This window comes from Oryzias latipes, chromosome 24 (assembly GCF_053564925.1).
Source record: "Oryzias latipes strain Hd-rR chromosome 24, Olatipes_Hd-rR_3.1".
NCBI lineage: Eukaryota > Metazoa > Chordata > Actinopteri > Beloniformes > Adrianichthyidae > Oryzias > Oryzias latipes.
In genome coordinates this window covers 13282633-13305193 of record NC_136260.1, presented here as the reverse complement: position 1 = coordinate 13305193, position 22561 = coordinate 13282633, and the positions used below count along the sequence as shown (strand labels likewise).

The following is a 22561-nucleotide window of genomic DNA, read 5'->3' as shown; positions in this document are numbered from 1 at the left end:
TGAATGGAATGAAATGTATGCGATTTTGGAAAGAATGGGATGAAGAAGTGTTTGAAATCTGTGAATTTTAACTGTATTTTCCACATTTCCCTGTATATTGTCTGCTCCACGGACGCAGCCATCTTGCTCACAGTGTGTTTACGTCACATGGACCAATGACGGGACGTTTTAGTTGCTTCAAATGTGTCGTCGACTCTCATTGGTTTTGACTGTACCACGTGGTAAGCGTGACGGAGTCCTAGCCAAAATGGCGACGGCGGCTGTGATTGGCTTTGTTTGTACCATGTCGTCGGCGAGACGCGTCCCTGACGACCAAATATGACGGAACGAGCTGAACTTTTTCACGATGAAAATTTGAAGAGTTTGGGATGTAATTTGTGGTAAAATCATGGTGGGGATCGTTGTTATCGAGCGTGGTCATGACCTCGGTTGTAGGACGTCGTTTAAAAAAAACAACAAATTTCAGTGGGTTTTCGGTTCGCCGAAAAAGGTTTTTATGTAGCGCAGCGCCTCCGACGGGAGCCTCTGGCGCCACGGCGAGATGGCTGCATGCATGACTGCTGCAACCGTCTCTCTGTTCCCCAAAGCTTTTCAAAAAACATGGTAAGGTAGTATCGGTCTTATACATTTTGTGTAAAATAATTTTGTAATTATTTCGGTTTTCTTATTGTGAATACATGTCTCTAATTTTTTTGTATGTCCTAACCGTGATTAAGTTCAGCTGTGTTAAAAGAAGTTTTATCCATTGACATTTTTAATTTGTTTAATTTCGTTTTTCTGTTTGTTTTGATCTTGTGCACTGCTGTTTGAATGAGAAGCGAATGAGTGGCGGTTTTGTTTGTTTGAATCATAATCAATAGTATTTGAAAATTGTTTTCAGAATGGGGAAAAGGACGAGGTAAAGGAAAGGGAAACATGGTTTTTGAGGATTTGGAAGGATGTGGCAATGTAGAGACAAGAAATGTAAGGTGAAAAGCAGGAGAAATGAAAGGCATTGTAAGTGAAATGGAAAGGTGTGGTATGAAAGTGCAGGGTCTGGTAGAACAGGAGAAGAGGGAACATGAATGTTAAAACGCTAGTTATGAACGATTCATTTCAGTGAAATGGTTTATTTTTGTTTATGTGTAAGGTACCTAATTTGTTGTGTTATGTCTTTTGCAAAAACGGTTAAAATTTCTTGTCTTTGTATTGATTGTCTGTGTTTTAGAGTGTGAATTGTGTTTTTGGTTAAATAAGGAAAAGCTTAAATTGTGGGATTTTTCTGGGCTTTTAGCACTTCTCCAAATTCTTTTTGTAGGGCAGCAAGTCCTTAATGGTAAGTCAGAACAATTTGTCTCTGTTTCTTGATTAAGAGTGAATGATTAGCGGCCAGAATGCATGTAAGACAATATATTTTTTCAAAGATTTTGCTCCAGGTTCGTCATTTCGGACAAAGAAAATTTTAAGGATTTTTCCATTTGCTGGCTTTCATTACTGATCCAGCTGACGGCGTTGGAGACGGTGAAGAATGAACATGACTAATAAATTTCTAAATCTCTTTCCAAGCAGAAGAGCAATCCTATCCTGAGACTTCATAAATCTTTACGCAGAAAACCCCCCTTCGAACCCCCCTGCTTCGTGGGTGAGTGACAAAAGGCACAGAAGTTCACCATCCTCCGCAGCTCACTACCTTCACAGGAGGGGGCCGAGTCAGGAATGTCTGACCCTCAGGTCAGCTCTCCTATTCAATTGAAGGCATGAATTTACACATGAAGAATGCAGTGGAGCGTCTGGCAGGTGATAAGAGTCGATTTTAACATGCATCTGATTCATCACTGCAGAGCACATTACAGGGCAGAGGGAGAAGTGGATCAACTGAAAAAACTATTTCTATGAAACTATGAAAACATTATTTCTGGATAATAAAGGTGTTACAAATTAAAAGAAAGCAAATAACATGATGACTTTAACGTCAACACAGACTGGCAAAATTGTGTTTTTTCAGGTGTTCACTTTACTCCCTCAAATAAAATGTACAGGTTAATTTTGCCTTCAACGACACAGCAGAGAGGAGACGGCTCATGAAGATGCAGAGGTGATGTTAAAAAACGCTCTCTGATGCTTCATGGACCACAGGTTCAGTTGATGTTGGTTCATGCTTCACCGTCCCCCCGGTGGTGATTCAGGTCATTACAGGAGCACAGGTTTTTAGATCTCAGTGCAGCTGAGTGACTGATGCAGATGAAGGAAACTCAGTCTGGGCTGTAGAACTATAGTGTCATTGAATATTCGTATTCTTCATGGTGTACTTCTTTGAAACCGGTTTTAAAAGTAGATGGATTGCATATGATTTAAGCTAATGTTAATTTGAGTTGATGACGTCACCATTATTATAAAACCTATACGTCCCTGATCCATATTGCATGCTGTCACCTTTAACCCCACAAGGTGTGTTGTTTGTTGCTATTGCTTTAGCACACGTTTTCTTTTAATGGAATCATTACATAAAAATAGCAGACAATTGTTCGCATTATAGTACAGAGGGGTTCATAAAATCCTTCTGGCATTTTTTAATCACTGTTTAAAGTCTCTCTGACAGAACATTATGCTATAAGAGGTTTGTGTTTTCATGATGTAGGCTGATGACCTCCTGCTGGCAGCACCAACTGCTGAACTCTGCCTGCAATTAATGAAAGATCTTCTGTTGCAGTTGTATTATTTCTTCTTGTGACCTTGCCTTTTACATGAGCGTGGACAGGACGCCTGTTCACCATATCGATGCACCAAACTGTTTATTGTTTTTATGTTCTTGCTTTACATTTAATTCGTTTTATGTGTTTGTCCTGGAGCTTAGCCCCAGGCCAAGAGAGGGAGGTAGACAAAAGAGGTCTTAATGATTAGAAGGACATTTTTTTTATCATCGTTTAACACTAGAACGCCCAGGATTTTTCACTCCCCCTGCAGCGTCCAGAGCACAGCCAAATGGCTGGGTGGCTCGAAATGACTAATTCAACAGCCTTCAATTAGCCACCTTTCATTTGTAAATGCAGCACCAACTACCTGATCATCTGGATGAAGGCATGTCCTAGCTAACCACATTCTTTACTCAGATCAGGGTGGGGGAGGTTTTTCTGCTTCAAAAGAGCCTACAAGCTCTGACAAACTTTGACTCCCAGTGTGTCAACTGAAAAACCAAGATGCCTTATTTTTACTACCCTGAGCAGACATTGAAAATGATCCTGGAGCAAGTCAACCCATTTGACTCTGAGGGAGAAGAGATAGTCCTTTAGCTGGACTCAGACTGATATTTCTTTTGATTAGATTTCATGAACATCTTGTTCTCATTTGCTGATTCTAGCAGTTGTCTATCCATTTATTTTCTGTGCCTGCTCATCCTGGTCAGGATCACAGGGGTCTGCTGGAGCACATCCCAGCTAGTCACAAGCAACTGGGGAGGGGTACACCCTGGATGGGTCACCAGTCCATTGCAGGGCCACATAGATAAATAACCAGGCACACTCACATACACACCTATGAAAAATTTAGTCATTTAATTTAACCACATATTTCTTGGACTGGGGAGGCAAAGGAGGCCTATTTGACATGTTTTGGAATTTATAGTTTCAACTAGAATTCAACAAAAAAAATTAAAATAAACAAGTGAAACAACATATATCTTTACATTGCTGAAGGTTTTCCTTGCTCAGATCTCAGAAATCAGATCACAAATGAGGAGATTTCATTGCCATCAGAAAAGAGAGGACTACAGAAGCTTTTCTGTGCCAACAGAAAAAGCAAAAGATGGCACGATGTGGCATTCAGAAAAGGTTGGGAGGCCTCTCCATCACAGCTCAATTGAATGTTCTGTGCAGCTCCTTCAGCGTCAGACTGAGACCTCCTAAGTGTCTGAAGGAGCGACACCGCAGGTCGTTCCTACCTGCTGCCGTTAGACTGTACAACCTTAACTGCTCCCAGTGAACCGTGTTAACCAAAATCATCGGCTCTGTCATATTTCTTTTATCCTGTGCAATAACCGATATATGGTCATCCTGTGCAATTTTTTTTGGAAATGTATGTGTATATTGTGTATATATGTGAGTATATTGACTCCATAGTTTGTTTCTTTTATATATTGCTCTCTCTCTGCCCTGTACTGCTGCCGCAAAAAAGGAAATTTCCCCATCGTGGGACGAATAAAGGAATATCTTATCTTATCTTATCTTAATGTTACACTGCTGAGGAAGAGCCGAGTGCTTTGGTCAGAAGTACGGTGTCGACTCGCTTATAGAGTTTCCTGTGTTTCCTCACTCTGAACATGCTTCAGACTATTCAGGACTGCGTTGTTCAGCATGAACGTCAGACAGAAGAAGACAGCTGGTTCATGGCCCTCCCTGAATTAATGGGGTTCATTGCCATCCTCCTTGTGAGGGGGGGATAAAACTTCCATCCATGCAAAACGCAAGATGCAAGATGGTTGGCGAAAATGGGAAATCCACTGATCTAAAAACACTATGGTCAGAAACCACTTCAAAGATATCATGCGGCATTTACATTTTGATGTCAAGGGCACGCGCATGGAACTAGTTGGGACTGACAGGTTTCCTGCAATCTCCAATGTTTGTGGGTTTGTTGTTGCCAACTGCATCCATCTTTCGACCCAGGCAAAATTCACTGGGAGCTTCCAGAATCATAAAAAACCTCGCACAGGTACATGCGGGAGCTGAGAAGGCGAAAAAGGAATACCGTGTTTGGTGACAAGCTCCCATACCTGGCAAAGGGAAACGGGCAATATGCCAGGTGAATAGTCAGTACAAGAACAATAATGCCAGATTGCGCTTTGTTGATTGCTACAAGTATACCATGTGGCAAATGCAGAAAGGAGATTTTGAGGCAGTACCAAGTATGCGCAGACAAGTAGTGGGTTGAAGATATGACTTTGACCACATGATTTCTTCGCTTGAGCATTTCAGTATTATGCCGGTAAAGAATTGTCCCTTGTGCATGAACGACAAATCTCAGCCAAAAAAGAAAAACCAAACTGTGGTGACCTCTTACTAGAAGTGACAGAGGTGAGGGGAAATAGTGAAAACTTGCGCAGCCACTTGGCTTGTCCTTTTTGCATGCCAAAAGAACAGCCTAATGGCTGTGCTGTTCATGTGCAAACTATGTTGAAGGCTGCTCTTTGGGCATGTAAATTTTAACTAATCCAGCCACTTGGCTGTCCCTTGGACATTGTGGGTAGAAAAGCCAAATGGCTGCCCTATGGACGTTCTAGTGTTAAATGTATTTGTCTAGAAAGAATGTTTAAATGGGAACGCAGATTTGATTTGATTTGATTTGAAATGGTTTATTTCAAGCAATCAAATAGAAGTTATACACAAAAGCAATATAAACATCAGTTATACATTCATACAGTAACTAATCAAACTTAGGATAATTAGACATAATTAATAAATATTGCTTGAAAGGGAGTGGAAGGAAGCGAACTTATATAATCCCACCCCGTTATACTATAACCATTTTATTACATGATTTATCAATATCCGGTTCCTAGGTTTTATCAGACAGAATTAAGAATCATAAGGTATCGATAAAGCACATGCCAAAGATGAATTACTTAAGTACTACGTCAAAAATAACTATTTTAGAAATTTACATGGCAAAAGCAGCATCTGAAATATATGCAAATTATGTTACTTTTAAAAATCATTCATATGCTTTAAAAAATAATACTATACCAGTAAAATAGACACAACACTGTTTAAGGAGTTTTCATAGCAAAATTTCATCAAGTATCAAAAGTTAAAAACATGTGCAAAGTTATGCTACATTAGGAAAGATTTTTGAATCAATTTATCAATTTTAGGAGCTAGTGAAGTAATATCATCAAAAGTCAATCAATTTAACAATTTTCAAAAGTGATTAATCATTTGTTTTACTCTTTTTATATATTTTTATTTTTTTATTTTTTTATAATAAAGTAATGCTGTTGGGGAAAAATAAAAAGGGTCCATAACTGTCGATTATCCAAGGTTGGTATTTCTTCTTTTACTGATAACAGCTGATCTTCTGGGTTCAAAACAGAGTTAATAGTTCTCTTCGATGTTATGTCTGCAGACATTAGATTCAGGTCCATATCCTTCTTCAGCTGATATCAGCTGCGGTGAAAGTTGAGGTCAAGTTGTCTGCAGGTCAGAACTCCGCTGTTATTCAGGTGACGTCAGACGATGGAGAAAGTGATGATTCCTGGTGTCATATTTCTTAAAATTATTTGGCTCTTTGGTTTATTACTCCACGTTGTTTCAGACAACCGTAATCAAGCACTTCTCAAAGTCCTTCATGGTGTTCACGACCAGAACCTTGGTCCGGTCCTCTGGACCGAGTGGTTTGACATAAATCCTGCAGCCTTTAACCCAAGTGTTCTCAATCTGCTTACGCTTCCTGAGAAGCCGTGCATGTTTTGAGATTTCAGCATTCCTTCTAGTCAGATGGTCGTTCAGATAAACAGCAGATCCTCTGAGATTTTTGCGTAGATTCATCAGAGCTAGCTTGTGTTTGTGATTCACAAACCTGATGAGGATCGCTGGTTTATCCGTCTCCTTTCTCCTGGGGAGCAGGTGGCAGGTCTCGATTGTATTGAGATCCAGGGAAATCCCTTTAGATGAGAAATGTGAGAAATGAATGTATTTGCTGTTCCAGAGACTCTCCACTGACCTCCGTATTAGCACTGCCAGCTACGCTAGCGCTAGCATTAGCAGTGCTGGCTCCAGCTGTATTCAGCTTCGCTTGAGGCTTGATCGGTAATCCAGTGAGAATGACATTATTCATCCTTACTTGCTGTTCCACATCGTCCAGTCTTTTCTCCAGAATCTCGACCTGGTTTTCTCGCTGCTCGTTTTGAGCCCGAAATCTTCGGAACTCTTCCATCATCTCCCAGAGCGGTGTTAGCTTAGCCGACACTTGATCCATAAAACTTTTCAGCGTTTCTTGAATAATGTCAAGAGATTTTTGGAGTTCTTCATATTCCTGGGGTTTCTTCGGGGGCATGGTCAGCTCTCTTTTTTGGAGAAAAATCAACTTTTTAAGTAATTTGAAGATAGTTGTAATCGCAGAGAGGCACGCCACGCGTCCTGCTGCTGTAACCCGGAACCGGAAAGTTTGACCATTTTTAAAATTTTAAAGCTTTGTGTGTCTGTTCATCTGATTTTCTCTCATCCACAGGATGAGTAGGTTCTACGACTGGGTCATTAGACGACAGCCCCTAATAGACTTTTTTCTTTTTCTTGAATTCGTGTCTTCCCCACTTGTGTTCTTCATAAAACAGCACGAGGGGAAGCAGACCTTTGAGAAGAGAAATGTGGTGGACCCTTTCCATCATATTTGCTCTTACACGCGCATGCGTAAATTGATTCTTGTATCATTGTCTTTTGTGTTTTATTGTTTTTTATTTTTTAATTTCCTGACCCTAACACTAACAAAAACTTAGACCCACAGCAGAATCATCTTGGCAGAACAGTACCACAGCAGTGGACACCCCAAGTCCTTTTGCAGCCGTTCTGTTGTATCACCATGTGTCACATCTCTAATAACAGGCTTATTGAGAAGTCCATAGGAGGCCAGGTCCAAGCTTGCCAGAGCTTGTGGGACATGCAGAAGGAGGACGCGAGTGTTCGAGGCCCGGAATTACCTTTTTTGGACTTTGTTGCATTTTATAAAATTGCTTACTGTTATGTTTGACAATTTTCTTTTTCCTTTTCATCGTCTGTGTAATTTTGTTCTGCTTTAACATTTCTCAATTCCCCCCCTTAATTCCAGGTGTTCCTTTTCCTTACAGGAAGTGCTATTTTATTGTCTTTGTATCTTTTACTTTTTAGAATAATTTGAATTTGTATTTGTGCATTTTCTTTATTAACTATTTTATGTCTTGTTCTTTGTAAACGCCAATGTGCCAAAGATCCAATGAAGCATGAGTGTCCTTAGGGACGGTCGCCGATGGGGCTCGGGGCCTTAGCAAGCATTTTTCCTTGTTCAACTGAATGTTTCTTAAAGATCATTAATGCAAGCTCCACAGGTTTTTTGCTGCTAAACTCATAAATGGATCATCAACACCTTTGAAACTCACATTAAGGCACATTGGTTCTGTTATAGATTGTGAGGGCTTGAGACCACAGCTGTTTAGGAACTCATTTTTGAATGCTTTCATATTAGAAAACTGATAAAACAACATGATCAGGAACAAAATGAGCCAAAATATAAATAAAAAATAAAAGTAAAATCTTGTATGATTAAAAATGTCTCATTTTAAATGTGAAGCTTCTGGATCTGTATCTGGTTTTAAAGCCATATTAACTGAAAACTGTACATCAATGTGCCGTCCCCATCTTCATCCTCATCCTCAGCTGGACAGAAGTAACTGCTGAAAGGATGCAGCTTTGGAGAGATCACTGTCTGCTTCTTCTCACTTTATTTGAATGGAAGAATAGGTCACCTCACCTTCTTCCTCCTTTATCTGAAACACAAACTAAAAAATAGTTCTCATCATGGACTGTTTACTATCTTACAGTTTTAATTTACCAGCAGTTCTATCAACATCAGGACCACAGCAGACAAAGTGACTTACTGTAATCTTGATCAACCGCAGCATACGTCATTTCACTCTCTGGCTCAGTCTGAAACCAAGCACAGAGGATAAAACTCAATTTTAAAAATAGGCATCAGGGAAATTCTGTAGCTTCACGAATGCATGGTTAGTGAGGAATACGCAGGGGATATTTTAATTTTTTAAATAATTTGAGTAAATAATACTGTCACTCTTTTATAATGAGAGTCAGATGCTAGGAATGTTATTTTTAAAATGAAGTTGACTTAGACAAAAGACATATTTTAACAGTCTGACATAACAGGCATGGTTGTAACAGACATTAAAATCATTAAGTATTTTATTTAAAGTGCACCTTGAGAACCAGACTCAATTTTTTAAACATTTTTCACATCCTGTGTTAAACGCTGCCAACAAATCTTTGTCAACTATCGTGAGCGTTCTGCTTTCTTCATCAGAACCTCATCACATTCATTGGTGGTAAAAAACAAAAAAGAAAAACTGTACTTGTTCCTCTTCTCTGATCCTCTGTGACTTTGGCTCTCCTGCTTCTGAAGAGGAGAATAGTGAAGACGACCAGCAGCACCAACACCACACCAACCACAGCTCCAATAATGATGACTGTTTTACTCTGGAGAGATTCTATGATCAAAAAATAATATTTGAACTTCATTATTTATAAAATTGAATTCAACAGACCACTATAATATTTTTTTTAAATAAAAATTTACCATTAAGTATAAAGAACAACAGAAACATAATTCTAACATAATTTCACATTTAGAAAACATTTTGCAAATGCTGTAGCTAAGACAAACAAATATGAGCTTATTGTACTAGTTGAAGTTAAAAGAATAAGTCATTGACAGAAAGACAGTAACCCAAAGCACCATGGAATGAAATGAATGAATGCGAAATTCATTTTATATACAACATGAATTGAGTAATTTTGGAATATTATGGAGTAGAGTTTCTTGATAACAGCAAATTCATGGTTTTGAGTTTCAACATTAAAGACACTTATGGACTCAGATCTAAAGCTGTGATGTAATGACTCAAGATAGGAGGAGATCAAGTTAATAACCTCAGAACGCGCCTGACAAACACTTTAGATGAAGTATTACAGTCAAATGTGGAGGAAAGGCAAGTACAGATACGTCTTTGGACACAGAGACGCTTGACTTTAGAAAAGGACCTGAGAAAACACCAAAGGAGGAAAAGGTGTTAGGCAGAGACCCTGCATTGACAGACTGACTAAAGCCTTAGTCACAAGCACCCACACAAGGGGGTTGACCCGTACAGGTGCTGTGGATTTTTGGGTTGTCCAGGCCATGAAGGGGGGAGCTATGGTAGGTGCAAGAAGCTGTAATTGCCCCACCAGCAAAAACTCCCGATTTTTTGAGTTAATATTAGTATCATTTTAACAAACATTGAGAAAGCATCAAAACAACTTTCTTCACGGCAGACAAAAAGTAGCAATATTTTTACATGAAATAATACAACAAAATCTAAAAAACTCTTAAAATAGATATATTTGATCCTTTCTTTTGTAATGGATTTCCATTTGATATATTTTCGTCCTTCCAAAGTCTTCTGCCTGCCCCCCTCCCTCATATAAAATGTTCTAGCTCCGCCCCTGTGTGGGCCCACAGACTGGAGCATCTTAAGGGGAGCGCAGGTGTGTCTTGCAGTTCCCTTAAAGCAGGGGTCCCCAAATCCAGGTCTCGAGGGCCGGTGTCCTGCCTTATTAGCTGCTGATTACCTGGATCAGGAGCGTTTAGCCAATAAGATGCTTTCCCACTGAATATTTGTGCAGCAGAAAGATCTGCAGTACATGTTACAACTTCATAGTAATAAAATCAAAAAAGGTTTAAATATATTGTCTCTTTTATCAATAACAAGACTGAAAAACATTTTTACCTGAAAAGTCCAGAACATAGTCAGCATCTATCATCACTTCTTCATCTTCAACAAACTTGCAGGTGAATCTTTTGTTGTTTCCACTCTGATGTTTCACAGTCAGAACAGAATCACAGTTTGTTTGTCCTCTAAACTCAAACCCAACACCTTTACCAGACAGGTGAGATCCTGTCTCATCCACCCAGATGATGCTGTTCTGGTTACAGGGAATTGTTCTATCATGTCTATTCAGTGAACACTGTAATGTGACACTTCCATTTCCTCTTGGATCAACTTCTGGTGGATCTTTAGAAACTGAAGGAAAACAAAAACAGAAAAGTTTCTCTGTTAGACGTTTTTACAAGAAAACCTTTTGTCCTGACAGTGACTACATTTACCTGCACACCATGTTCCAAAGAAAGAACAGATTTGACAATTTTAGAAACTATGCAGAGAAAATGTTTTCATTTGTTTCAACAGCAGAAATATTCTTGATTTTTGTGTTTCAGAGTAAACAAAGTCAGAGGATGATGGAGTCACTGCTCGTCATTTTATGACAATAACTTTCAACAAATAATATTATGGAAATGAAATAAAAAATATATTAAATGAACCCAAAGAAATGTTCTCTGCCTGAAGCTGAAACTGCTCTGTTGTCGTCTCTTTCTTTGTCTTCCTGATTCTCCGGCTCTGTCTGGTCTAACTCCTATATTTCTCTGTTAGAAAAGCACAGAAGCTCTGGATTTGTGAAATAAATCTCTCCTCATCTGAGATGAAAACTGATTTTTGACTCTGAACGTAAATGAAGGATCCATTTTTCATCTGTTATAGAATCTTTAGATTATAGAATTTAAATAAAAAAAAACTCCAAATGTCAGAGTCTCTTCAGGATTTGAGCTTTGTTTAGATCCGATCAGAATGTTGACATTCATGTAATCAGAATTATTCAAGTCAGAACACTCACTGCTCAAAGTATTAATATACACGTCAAACTCATTCTTGTTCCTGAGCTGACAGAGATATCGACCAGCATCTTCATCAGTGATGTTTGTGATGAGCAGAGAGCAGTCACTGCTCACACTCAGCCTGGAAGCTCTAGCTGAACTCTGGACAACATTTCCATTCTTTACTTCTGTTATTGATGCTGCATTTGGAGCTTTCTGGTACAGCCAGGTAACATCAGAACATGAGGAAGAGGAGGATTTAGTTCTACAAGGTAAAAGGACGTCATCTCCAACTCTTTGATAGAGATGTTTAGTTTGTCCACTGATGTCTGCAGGAGAGAAAAGAACAAACTCAGAAAAGTTGAACCTTTAACACAACAGACACTAACAAAATCCCCAAAATAATTTGAAATCGATCAGTATTTAAAACATATACTTGCTTTGTAATGTCTTCCAGGTGTCATTTCATTGTGGCATACATTAACTTTGACTAAATTGGATCTTTACTTTTAGAGTAAAGCATAAAAATTATCATTAATTTCAGTATTAGTTATTCTGTCTTAGTGAAATGTGGATCTCTTAGAAATGTTCAGTTCATGGTTTAATTTCCTCATTAGTGATACTCTAGTAAAAAAAAGAAAGTCTTGGATCCACCCTCTTATTGATCAATGTGTTGGATACTTCAAAGCTAAATGTTTAAAGAAAAAAGATGAAAAATCTGAGAATGATTTAGACTTTAGTTCTGTTTTTGTTACATTTAGACAGTAAATGAAAATCCAAAATTCTCAGTTTTCTTTAAGGAATACGGTTGGATGAACCTTCTGGGATGAGTTTTAAGAAGAGAAAACAATGAATCCAGACACCATGACTCAACTTTAAAACAATGTCACCTATGAATGATCCAGAATCTTCATCCACATACTTTGGTAAGTCTGTAGTTTTCTCCTATAGTTATTTTCTTGTTTTCAGTTATTTCATGACAGAGAAGCTTCCTGTTGGCAAACGTCTTGTTCCTGTTTTCTTCCTAGTTCTTTAGTTGACTGCAAATATCCCTGAACTTTGTTTTACATTCTTTCAAACTTAAAACAAACTTATTACATAAATATCAGATTTTGTTCCGCTACTTAGTTTTTTTTCTTCTTCTTATTGACCAAATAAAGCAGAAAATCTTGAAAGTCACATGTTCCTCTAAAACTGTTCCCTGGCTGTAAAAACATCAATGTTATTCTAAAACAGAAGCAGGTTTAATTATTTAAACTTGCATTATCGTTAACTTTTTATTTGACTTTAACTTTAAAATGACTATAATAATTGTTACAACCATTATTGTATTTTTTCACATAATTCATTTATTTTTCCTAACTGTAAAAAAGATTTTGTTGCTTTAAAATATTTTGATTTAACACAAATACAGACCTCAATGACCTAAAAATGTCTTACCTGTTAAAACGTAGTCAGCATCTATCTTCACTTCTTCATCTTCAACAAACTTGCAGGTGAATCTTTTGTTGTTTCCACTCTGATGTTTCACAGTCAGAACAGAATCACAGTTTGTTTGTTCTTTAACCTCAAACTCATGTTTTTTACCAGACAGTTGAGATCCTGTCTCATCCATCCAGATGATGCTGTTCTGTTTACAGTGAGAAGATGCATAACACTCTAAAGAGCATGTTAGGTCGACTCTTCCATAAACATCTGATGGGGATGAAGAAACTAAAGAAAAAGAAAAACAACTTATCTTAAAGTGATGTCCTTCTTTGTTTATAATTTAACAAACCGATAGGACACATTTTCTAATGTGTGACACATTTACAGTTTTTACTAAAATCAATCAAACTGATCTGAAGTTTATCAAGTTAAACTAAACAGGAAACTCTCAAACTCTCTGTTCACCTCATTAATCAGTGATAATCAGAGACATTGATCTTTACTGTTTATGGATTCATCAATTCAACCTATTTACTATAGAAAGAATGAAACATGTAATGATATTTTCTCCCATCAGTCGACTCTCTCACATCTCTCACACTAAACATGCTTTGTCAGCAGTTTGACCTTTTTCCAACCTAAATGATTCAATGAGTTCACATGTCAGAGTCTCTTCAGGGTTTGAGCTTTTTTTGGATCAGATCAGAATGTTGATATTTATGTAGTCATAGAATTATTGAAGTTAAAATACTCACTGCTCAAAATATGAAGATACACAATGGCGTGACTACGATATTCGTCTCTGTGCCGACAGACGTATTGAAGAGCATCTTCATCAGTGATGTTTGTGATGAGCAGAGAGCAGTTTCTGCTCACACTCAGCCTAGAATCTCTATCTGAACTCTGGACAACATTTTCTTTGCAGCTTATTTGTTCTGAATGAGTTTCGCTAGGTCTGTAGAACAACCAGTAACCATCATAGAATTGGTCAGAGGATCTATAAACATCACACGGTAAAGTGACGTCCTCTCCAACTCTTTTATAGAGTCTCTCCACTTTCCAACTGAAACCTGCAGAAACAAGAAGAAACAGAAAATTACAATCAGAATCACAAACAGAATCATTGATAAAAACTTCAGGTTTCTAAATACAGAGTAGAAATCCACAGTATGCACACATGTTTACTTTCCTCTAATATTGACCTCATTCACATCTTTAACTCTGACATTTTCTGAATAGAATTGTGAGTTCAGATGAAGTATTTATTTTTTCCTGTAATTGATGGTATTTCAAATACTTTGTCTCTTTTCAAGTTATTAGTTTGTGCTTTTAGAAATGGAAAGAAGCAGCTACAAACAAACCAACATTTAGATTATTTACAACCTTTTAGTCATTAAAACTAAAGTCATTTGCAAACATTTGGTTATTTATCTAACATTGATTTAATTTAAACCATAAATGAAAAGAAACTTTAAATCCTTATAAGTAAATGTGTTTAGTGCTAAAATATGAGGTCAGTAAATCCATTTCGGAAATCTGTAGCATTAATATTTGTGTTCTTGAAGGTTTTCCTTTATTCTCTTCCTTAATTATTTATTTATTCAACAAAGCATAGATTCTTTACAACTTTTTACTATTTAGTGCAGTTTTGCAGTTAAAATAGCAAAAGAAATTTTAGTTTAAAGAAGTCAGTTCAGTTTTAGTAAATATTTCAACTTTTTGACTTTTCTTCACTGTGTTAACATTCTTCAACATCTTCACAGCTTCAACTGTCAGAATTCAAATATGCATTTTTGAAGCAAATGGAACTTTTAAAAGTAATTTTTTATTTTTTATAAAAAGAAAATCTGTTTACAAAACAAATTAGAATATATATTTTGCAAAACATTAAAATATATGTATTACCTCCAGACTGAAGCATCAAAAAAATGGTTATGTTGTTTTTCATGTCAAAGTCAGCTTTATTGTCAAATATGCTTCATACACATGATGTACAGCACAGATGAAATTATTAACATGGTTTGGAAGTTATTGAAAAGAAAGGACAAATTCATATTCAAAACTTTTGAATTTTAATATAAAAATTGAAATGAAATTTGCATCATGTATGAGGGCAAAATAAAATAGTGTGTCACATATAAGGGTGCCAGTGGTACAGTTTGGCATACATAAACGTATTTTGGTAATTTTTGAAAAATGGCCAGCAGTATGCGAACCTCTAGAATTTTAATATAAAAATGTACATCGAATATTCACCATCTAAAATTGCAAAATAAAGTGGTGTGTCTGATGTTGGGATATCAGTGCCAGAACAGTGGAACAGTACATGGCTATGGAGCTATTGAAAACAAATGACCAAATTCATAGTGGAACCTCTAAAACTTTAGTATTAAAATTCAAATAAAATGTGATTCATCTATACGTTTATTCATGTTTTACTCTGTTAATTTCTTATTTGTTGTTTTATTCTGTTTTCTCCTATTTTTAAACTTGTACAGCGACCTTGGGTGACCTGAAAGGCGCTTGAAATCAAATGTATTATTATTATTATTTATAATCTGGTGTTGGGATGTCAGTGACACTATTCAGCTGATATTTCATATCGTTGGGAGCAAAGGACATTTTTTTAATTTTAATATAAAAATTCATATAAATGTTCATCATCTTTGATTGCACAATATATAGGTGTGTATGGTGTTTGGATATCCGCGTCACACCATTTTTCTTATACAACCATTGCAAAATAAATAAGATCCTATTAAAAAACTTGAGAAAATGTTTTTATTTTTTTATTTTTCTATTTGCAAAGCATGTAGTCTTGGGTTTGATCCACTCGCCCGGAGGGTAAGTAAGTGTAGAACCGCCACTGCTGCTGGAGATCGGGTTGCCAGATTAGGCTGCTTTCCGACCAATTTGAGAGTTTTGGTTCTAAATTTGCGGGTAAAAATGGCTTTGGGCGGTTAGGCATCATTTGGGAGGTTTGAGTGTTGGTTTGTCGGTTTTTATTTTCGGAAGTCAAAAAATTATACCTTCGGTAATAGAAGGTTTTTTGCTGGATCCGGCGGATTTCAGATGCCTTTTGGGCTGTAAAACTGTGACACTATCTGGCAACACTGCCCCGAACAGAAGCTGCCCGTCCACCTGGCAGGTTCGGTTGGCATGTTGTCGTTCAGCCAGGTTTTCGTGAGACAGAGTTCCTCATCTCACTGGAGACCCTCCATGTCCATGTTGTTGTCCAGGGAGCGGACATTGTCCATTAACAGAGACAGGATCGGTGGTCTTCCGGGATTAGCCTTTAGCCTGGCTGGAACCTCACCCCGTTTCGTCCTCTTTCGTGTCTGCGCTCACCGTCTCCTCTTCTCTCTGTTCGGCGTTCATCATTGCGCCACGTCGGTGTCTTCAGATGCAGTCTGTCCAGGAGGGCCGTTAGTCCGGGCCGCTGTTGTTGTTATGCTCATGTCCAAACGGCTTTACGGTTTTTGTTTCAGTCCTACTTTGTGTTTTGCGATTCTAAGAGACTGACAATATCTACGAACACACAGTCTGCTAAAAAAAATAATTAAAAAAGTACTAATAAAGGTGTTTGTGCCGAGAGCAACACCATTAAATAAAGATAAAAATATTTTATTAATTTGTTTACTTTTCTCCACTTTAACATACTTCACCATCTTCGCAGCTTCAGCTTTCATGCAATTTGCAGCAACTTTTAAAACCAAACATTTTTATAGTTTTTAAAAATTTTGTCTACAAAACAAATTCCACTAAAGTTGTTTTTTTTCCTAATGAATCTTAAAAATTTAAATATACATTATTAACAAAAACAAAATAACCAATATTGAACAATCTTTATCCTACTAATAACCTACTTTTGCAATAGCCATCTTTTTTTAAACAAAACAAAAAAAGTAATTTATAAAATAGAACCAATATATGTGGCAAACAAAAGTTTTAAAGCTAAAGTAAGGAAGATAAAACATGAGTTTTATATCTAGATATTACCTCCACACTGAAGCATGAAGATCAGGATTAATTCTAATAGTAGAGTCATTCTTGCTCTGCTGGTCTCTTGCTGTAAATATTAATTTTCTCTTTGGTGATGACTAAATAGAAAAGAATGTCTTGACTCCACCTAGGGGCTCAACTACCCAATTTTAAAGTGGAATGCAGCCACGTTATACCCCCCCCCCCCCCACACACACACACACTCATGCATGTTATAAAACACCTCATCCACCCCTCCTCAACCCCACTACACACCCAGGCAACACTATTATTGTTTAAATGTAAAAGTCTAATTTATTCTTATCTTATATTGAATATGGCCCATCGGAACATTTTTGTGCGCCATTTATTGCCTTGATAAGTCCCCAAGTTTGTGTGGTGAAGGCTGGTGAATGCCCCAACCCTCCCCTCTGCTCCTCTCTGTTCTTCTTCCTCTTCGTTGTCAGCTGGTCTCTCTTTTTCTCTATTGATTTCTTCATCTCTCTTCATTCTCCTCTAGTGTGTCTGACTTATGAATGCCTGCACTCGTTTTCCCATAAGGACACAGTGAACAGATGTCAGCAAAGGTTTGAACCAGAATGAGCATCTAGATTTTTGTGGCTTCAATAGTTCAATTATTCCTTCTTTTCTATCAGATGCAGCATCAACCTCATGTCTGTCTCATCAGATGACTATACTATGTTACGCCCCTTTTAATGTCTAGGGGCCCTATGGAAGCACAGCATAAAAGAAAATGTTATCACTAAAAGATTGTCTCCATATAAAAAGTACCACATTTATTTATTAAATAATAAATACCAAACCACAAGAACTTAGTGAAGCAAAAAAGCTTCAGGGTGAAGCAAAGCCAAAATAACAAACAAAACCCCACCTAACTGAAACATGTAACGCTCAAAAAACATTTACTAGGTCTTCTGATTGATACATTACCAAGGGGTTTCCTCACCATGTTATTCAAGCCAAACAAACCCAGATAAACCCAAACAAAATAAGCCAGCCACTATATCTGCTAGTCACAAACAGCTTTTTATAATGAACGAAAAACTGAAATTGTCTTTGACAGACTTTTGTCCAGCAAAACCCAGAAAAATGACAAAATATACCCAAAGATACACCCTAATAAATAAATAAATAAATGTCCTTTTCCCCGCGACAAACCCGCTGAAAAGAGAGAAACAACAAAAAACAAACAAACAAAAAAAGAGTCAATAGTTTCTCTGTCCGCTCCTGATATGATGCAAAGGAAAATATTTGAATAATCCGTTTGGGGGAAAAAAAGTTCCTCAGAAAAAACAAAAATGAAGTCTCAATCTTCGCATGGTACCATGACTTGCAAAAAAAAAAAAAAAAGAAACATCCAAAAAATGAATATTAAGGGTCGGTCTCACCGCATCCAAGCGTAATCCGAAACCCCGCTCCTTCGAGTGCGCTCCTCACGCCCAGAAACGCCGCTTTCCGGGACCCAGTCCTCCCGCAAGAGCTCCGCCAAGATGAAGATTATCATTATAATTAAGTATCTCCCGCTATTCTTCCAATATTGTTGGATGAATGAAGAGATGACAAGTTGCGGCTGCAGACTTTCCGCGTCTGGCACCGCCACACCCCTCTCCTTCAGCGTCTGACGTCTCTCCTAGCGTCTGCCGCTCCTCTTTTCAAATCACCTCTGGTTTCCGCCTCTAACGTTTGTTTACCCAGTCAAAAGGTCCCATAGTCAATGACGCCATTAATCATATTCATAGGCAGTGTACACAGGATTTTATGCTATAATTCCCACATTTTCTTTTCATATGCATTTGCCCTTGAGCAATCAGTTTCTTTTCTCCTTATATTTTACATTTTCATTCATTGTTCTTTTCATTCGTTTTTCAATGTGGCGATGTCACATACCACCCCCCCCCCCCCCCCAGCCTTGGGTGAGAGAGGCTGCACACCATAATAGGGTTTCATATTCACCACATTGACAGTATCCACTCTTTTATTCTGGTCTTTCCACTGCACCACATATGTAATGGGTCCTGCTTGTCTCAACACCGTAGCTGGTCCTGACCATTTAGGCGCAAGCTTAGCTGAGAAATTTCCGATGCTTTAGATAGGGGATGAGACCATACCCAGACCAAGGTCCCGGTAGAAGCTGTACACCTCTCCTACGGGCATTATAATACTTGGCTTGTCTTGCCTGTCTCACTCCCACTCTCTTTCGCACCTGTTCGATCATTTCTGTCTGTCTTTCCATGAGTTTGTAATGAGGTTGATGAGGGGAAGGTGAAACGCCTATAAGACGTTCAAGGGGCCCTTTCAACCCTCTACCCAACATGAGTTCAGCTGGTGACCGGCCCGTGGTTTCGTGTTGGGCCGCATTAATGGCGAATCGAAATTCTCTAATCCACAAGTCCCAGTTTTTATGTTCAGAACCAATGTAAGATGCTATCATCGTCTTTATAGTACGATTGGACCTTTCCGTAAGATTAGCTTGTGGATGGTAACTGGTAGTAAACCGCTGGATCACTCCCCACGTTTTACAAAGGTTCAGCATCTCGTGGCTAGTGAACTGTGGACCTCTGTCAGACACAATCTCTCTAGGAACCCCATACCTCGTAAAGATGTCATCTCTCAGGAAAGTTACGATGCGGTGTGCTTTACTGTCTTTGAGGGGAAATACCTCCACCCATTTTGTGAAGTAATCCACCAAGACCACCAAGTAAACATTCCCCTTCTTACTCCTGGGGAGAGGCCCTAATAGATCGATCCCCAACTTCTCCCATGCAGCCTCGGCCACAGTTGACTGCATAAAACCTGCAGGCTTCTGGTTCTCTGCCTTGTGAGTTTGACACGTATGGCAGACTTTGACGTGGTTCCAGACATCTTTCCTCACTGAAGGCCACCAGGCTACTTCTAGCACTCGCAAAAGTGTCTTGAGACTGCCTAGATGCCCACCCAGGGGATGATCATGGAAGTATTTCAGGAAAACAGGGATCAGGCTGGATGGTACAACCAACTGAAATTTATCATCAAACTTTGTTCATTTTAGTCATATTTGTGTTGGACCGGACAAAATAAGTGAGAGGAAAGAAGACAGAGGGATGTTGGGGGTGGGGGGTTGAAGGGTGATTATAAAAAGGCAGGGGGGTAAAACCATGAAGCAGCATAAAGCAACAAGTTTCTGGATGGTTTCTGGAGGGCGGGGCCTGTCCATACACACACAAATGTTATAAACACACCTGTTGACTTCAAAATTGTTCACGTTAAGATGTACACGGCATAAATACTGTTCCCACACGCATACCTATGCATTCAAACCAACTAGTGAGAAACATTTCGTTCAATCACGCAAACTATTAGTGCAAAGGTGAGCTAACAAATGTGCTCAAGTGAGTGTTCATGTTCTTCTAAAATGGATGGTGGAATGTGAAAAGGAGGGAGAGTGACCAGCCACCCCCACACCAAGACCCCTGCATGAACCTTAAACTCACCATGTATCAACCAGACAAGACCATCAGCAAAACCACCACGCAGCACCAGAAGTCACATTAATGCTAAGAAAAACTCATCATTTATTAGCAACAGCATAACGATGTTATTAAAAAAAAACAGACTTATTGTGCTTTATAAGTGTTGAAAAAACATCAAATGCACACATTCACTTGTATTTTTAGCTAGTTTACCTTAAAAGTGTTGACATCACATAAAATGCATGCATTCACTTGTATATTTAGTTTTAAACAAATTGTAGCGGACTGACTTGGACTGGGTGGCTGTCGGGTTGCGATCTAAATTCTGGAGTTCATTGAACGCATGATGCAGAGATCTGATTGGCCCTCAGTTCTGTCGCTCAGCTTGTCGTTGGGGAGTTTGGACCAATGGGGTTCATCTATGGGTCGAATAAGGGAAATGGGAGGGCTGGACCGGGAGCAGGGGAATATAAAGTTGGGAGAAGCGCTTTCATCTCGCGGGAGAGATTCAGAAGTTGCTGAATTAATTGTACGCCGTTTGTTGCGGTCTACAGTAACCAGGATAAAGAACCAGAGGTTAAGTCTCCGTGCCTCAGTGTAGGAAAAGGACACTACATTATTGTATGGCTCTTTCGAAAATACATTTAATAATATGTGGTGTTTATGGCTCTCTCGGCCAAAAAGGTTCCCGACCCCTGCAATAGAAGAAAAAAGTGGTATGGTGGATGTAGCACAACGTGGCTAATTAAAGAAGTGACTGGAAGCTAACTGGGCCTCTTCATTATTTGAAACACAAACATTACATGATCCTGAGATCCCTTTTCTGGTTTTATCATTAAAGACCGTGGTCCCCAACCACGTACCGGTCCGCGGGACACAGAAAGAAAAAATAATTCCGATTTTATTGTGTTTTTTTTCTCTCGAAAAAAATGTTTTATTTTGAAAAGTGACCGGATTCTCTCTGTTACATCCGTCACAATTACCATAGCAACCAGAGTGTGTCGCAGTAGAAATGATGTTGCTCATGTGATGTTCTGTTGTTGGTGTGACGTTACGAGGACACTGCTAATAAAGTTGCACATGATTACACAGTGGATTTACGTTCATTGTTATTATTGTTATTATTATTACTAAAGAGAAAATTCCACCCCCGGTCCACGGTAAACGTGTCTTGCGTTGCACCTCAACCACCCCCCTTCCCCCACCGGTCCGCGGTAAACGTGTCTTGCGTCGTACCGGTCCGCGGTGACAAAAAGGTTGGGGTTCACTGATTTAAGATGATTAAAATGTTTGGACTCCTGTTTGTACTTTTCAAACTCAAATGAGGAAAATATAGAAACAGATTGACATCTAGATCATTACTCACTTTTAATGCATTAAAAAACAAACTGAGGTCGTTTGGCCACTTCACTGACTGTATTTAACTTACCATATTTTCACGACTATAAGGCGCACTTAAAAGTTATAAATTTTCTTCCGCCAACAGGGGGCGCCCCATGAGCCAGTGCGTTCTGGATCATAGAAGAAGATGGAGTGAGGAAGGGAGAGAGACGTAGAGACCAAATGGAATCCAAATACAGTGTCATTGGCTGTGTCCAAATTCCTACCCCTATCCCTAACTACTAAAACCCTACATAGTGCGGCACTATATAGTTCATATGGTGCTTGACACGAAAACAAAGTGGCGCATTACCGCCACCACTTGGTCTGGAGGCAAACTACTTCTATTTAACGCAGAGAATGACACCTATTTGTCAAAGTAAAAACATAATATATATGAACATTTTACGACTTTTTATGAATCTACTGTGTTCTGATCATGGAAAACATGGGTGATTTATAAATAATAAAATTACAAACACATTGATGTTGATTTAATATATTTATTGAGAAATAAACTCCCAAGTCATTAGTCCATGGCAATATTTATTTTTTATTTTTGTGCCGCTGAACGGTTAACGGGCTCTTGCGAGGAGGCATTTTTTTCTGTAGTTTTCTCTTCCACCTTTCTGAAAATGGCTTAAAATATGAATCTGTCCGGGTTCCTGGCAAGAATTCAAACGTTTTTCGAGAGATTAAACCGAAAACGAGCAGATATGCAGCATCACAGGGCGGCAAGGAGAAGCAGACGTCTCAGAAGATTTCCTCTGGCTGACTTGGCCAGACATGTACAACTTGTGAGTTAGACTTAAAGTTGTTTTTCTTAGTTAAACTTAAGCATTTGTTACTAATTGTGCTCAAGGTTACACAATCTGCTGAGT

General features: G+C 38.5%; 1 protein-coding gene across 2 annotated transcripts; it reads right to left on the bottom strand.

Annotated features, from left to right (window-relative positions):
* Positions 1-7829: 7829 nt before the first annotated feature.
* On the bottom strand, positions 7830-17001 carry LOC144981192 (uncharacterized). 2 transcript variants are annotated; one of them, XM_023952923.2, is made up of 8 exons: positions 16849-16998; positions 13605-13919; positions 12862-13134; positions 11442-11750; positions 10499-10792; positions 9086-9220; positions 8600-8648; positions 7830-8500 (listed from the first exon to the last, which is right to left on the bottom strand). In XM_023952923.2, the coding sequence occupies exons 1-7, from the start codon at positions 16895-16897 to the stop codon at positions 8644-8646; spliced, it is 1380 nt and encodes a 459-aa protein (XP_023808691.1). In that variant the 5' UTR covers positions 16898-16998; the 3' UTR covers positions 7830-8500; positions 8600-8643. The 2 variants fall into 2 exon arrangements, with proteins under 2 accessions (XP_023808691.1, XP_023808692.1); XM_023952924.2 differs by lacking the exon at positions 9086-9220 and having other exon boundaries at positions 16849-17001.
* Positions 17002-22561: the final 5560 nt, after the last annotated feature.

What these genes read in the sequence shown, in the direction of transcription:
- LOC144981192 (XM_023952923.2), bottom strand. Translation starts at nt 16,897, where the DNA reads ATGACTCTACTATTAGAATTAATCCTGATCTTCATGCTTCAGTGTGGA. An exon ending in GTATATTAATACTTTGAGCA is followed by an intron (nt 10,793 to 11,441) that starts GTGAGTGTTCTG and finishes GTTTTCCTTCAG; the next exon opens with TTTCTAAAGATCCACCAGAA. An exon ending in CTATGTTCTGGACTTTTCAG is followed by an intron (nt 9,221 to 10,498) that starts GTAAAAATGTTT and finishes TTTTGATCATAG; the next exon opens with AATCTCTCCAGAGTAAAACA.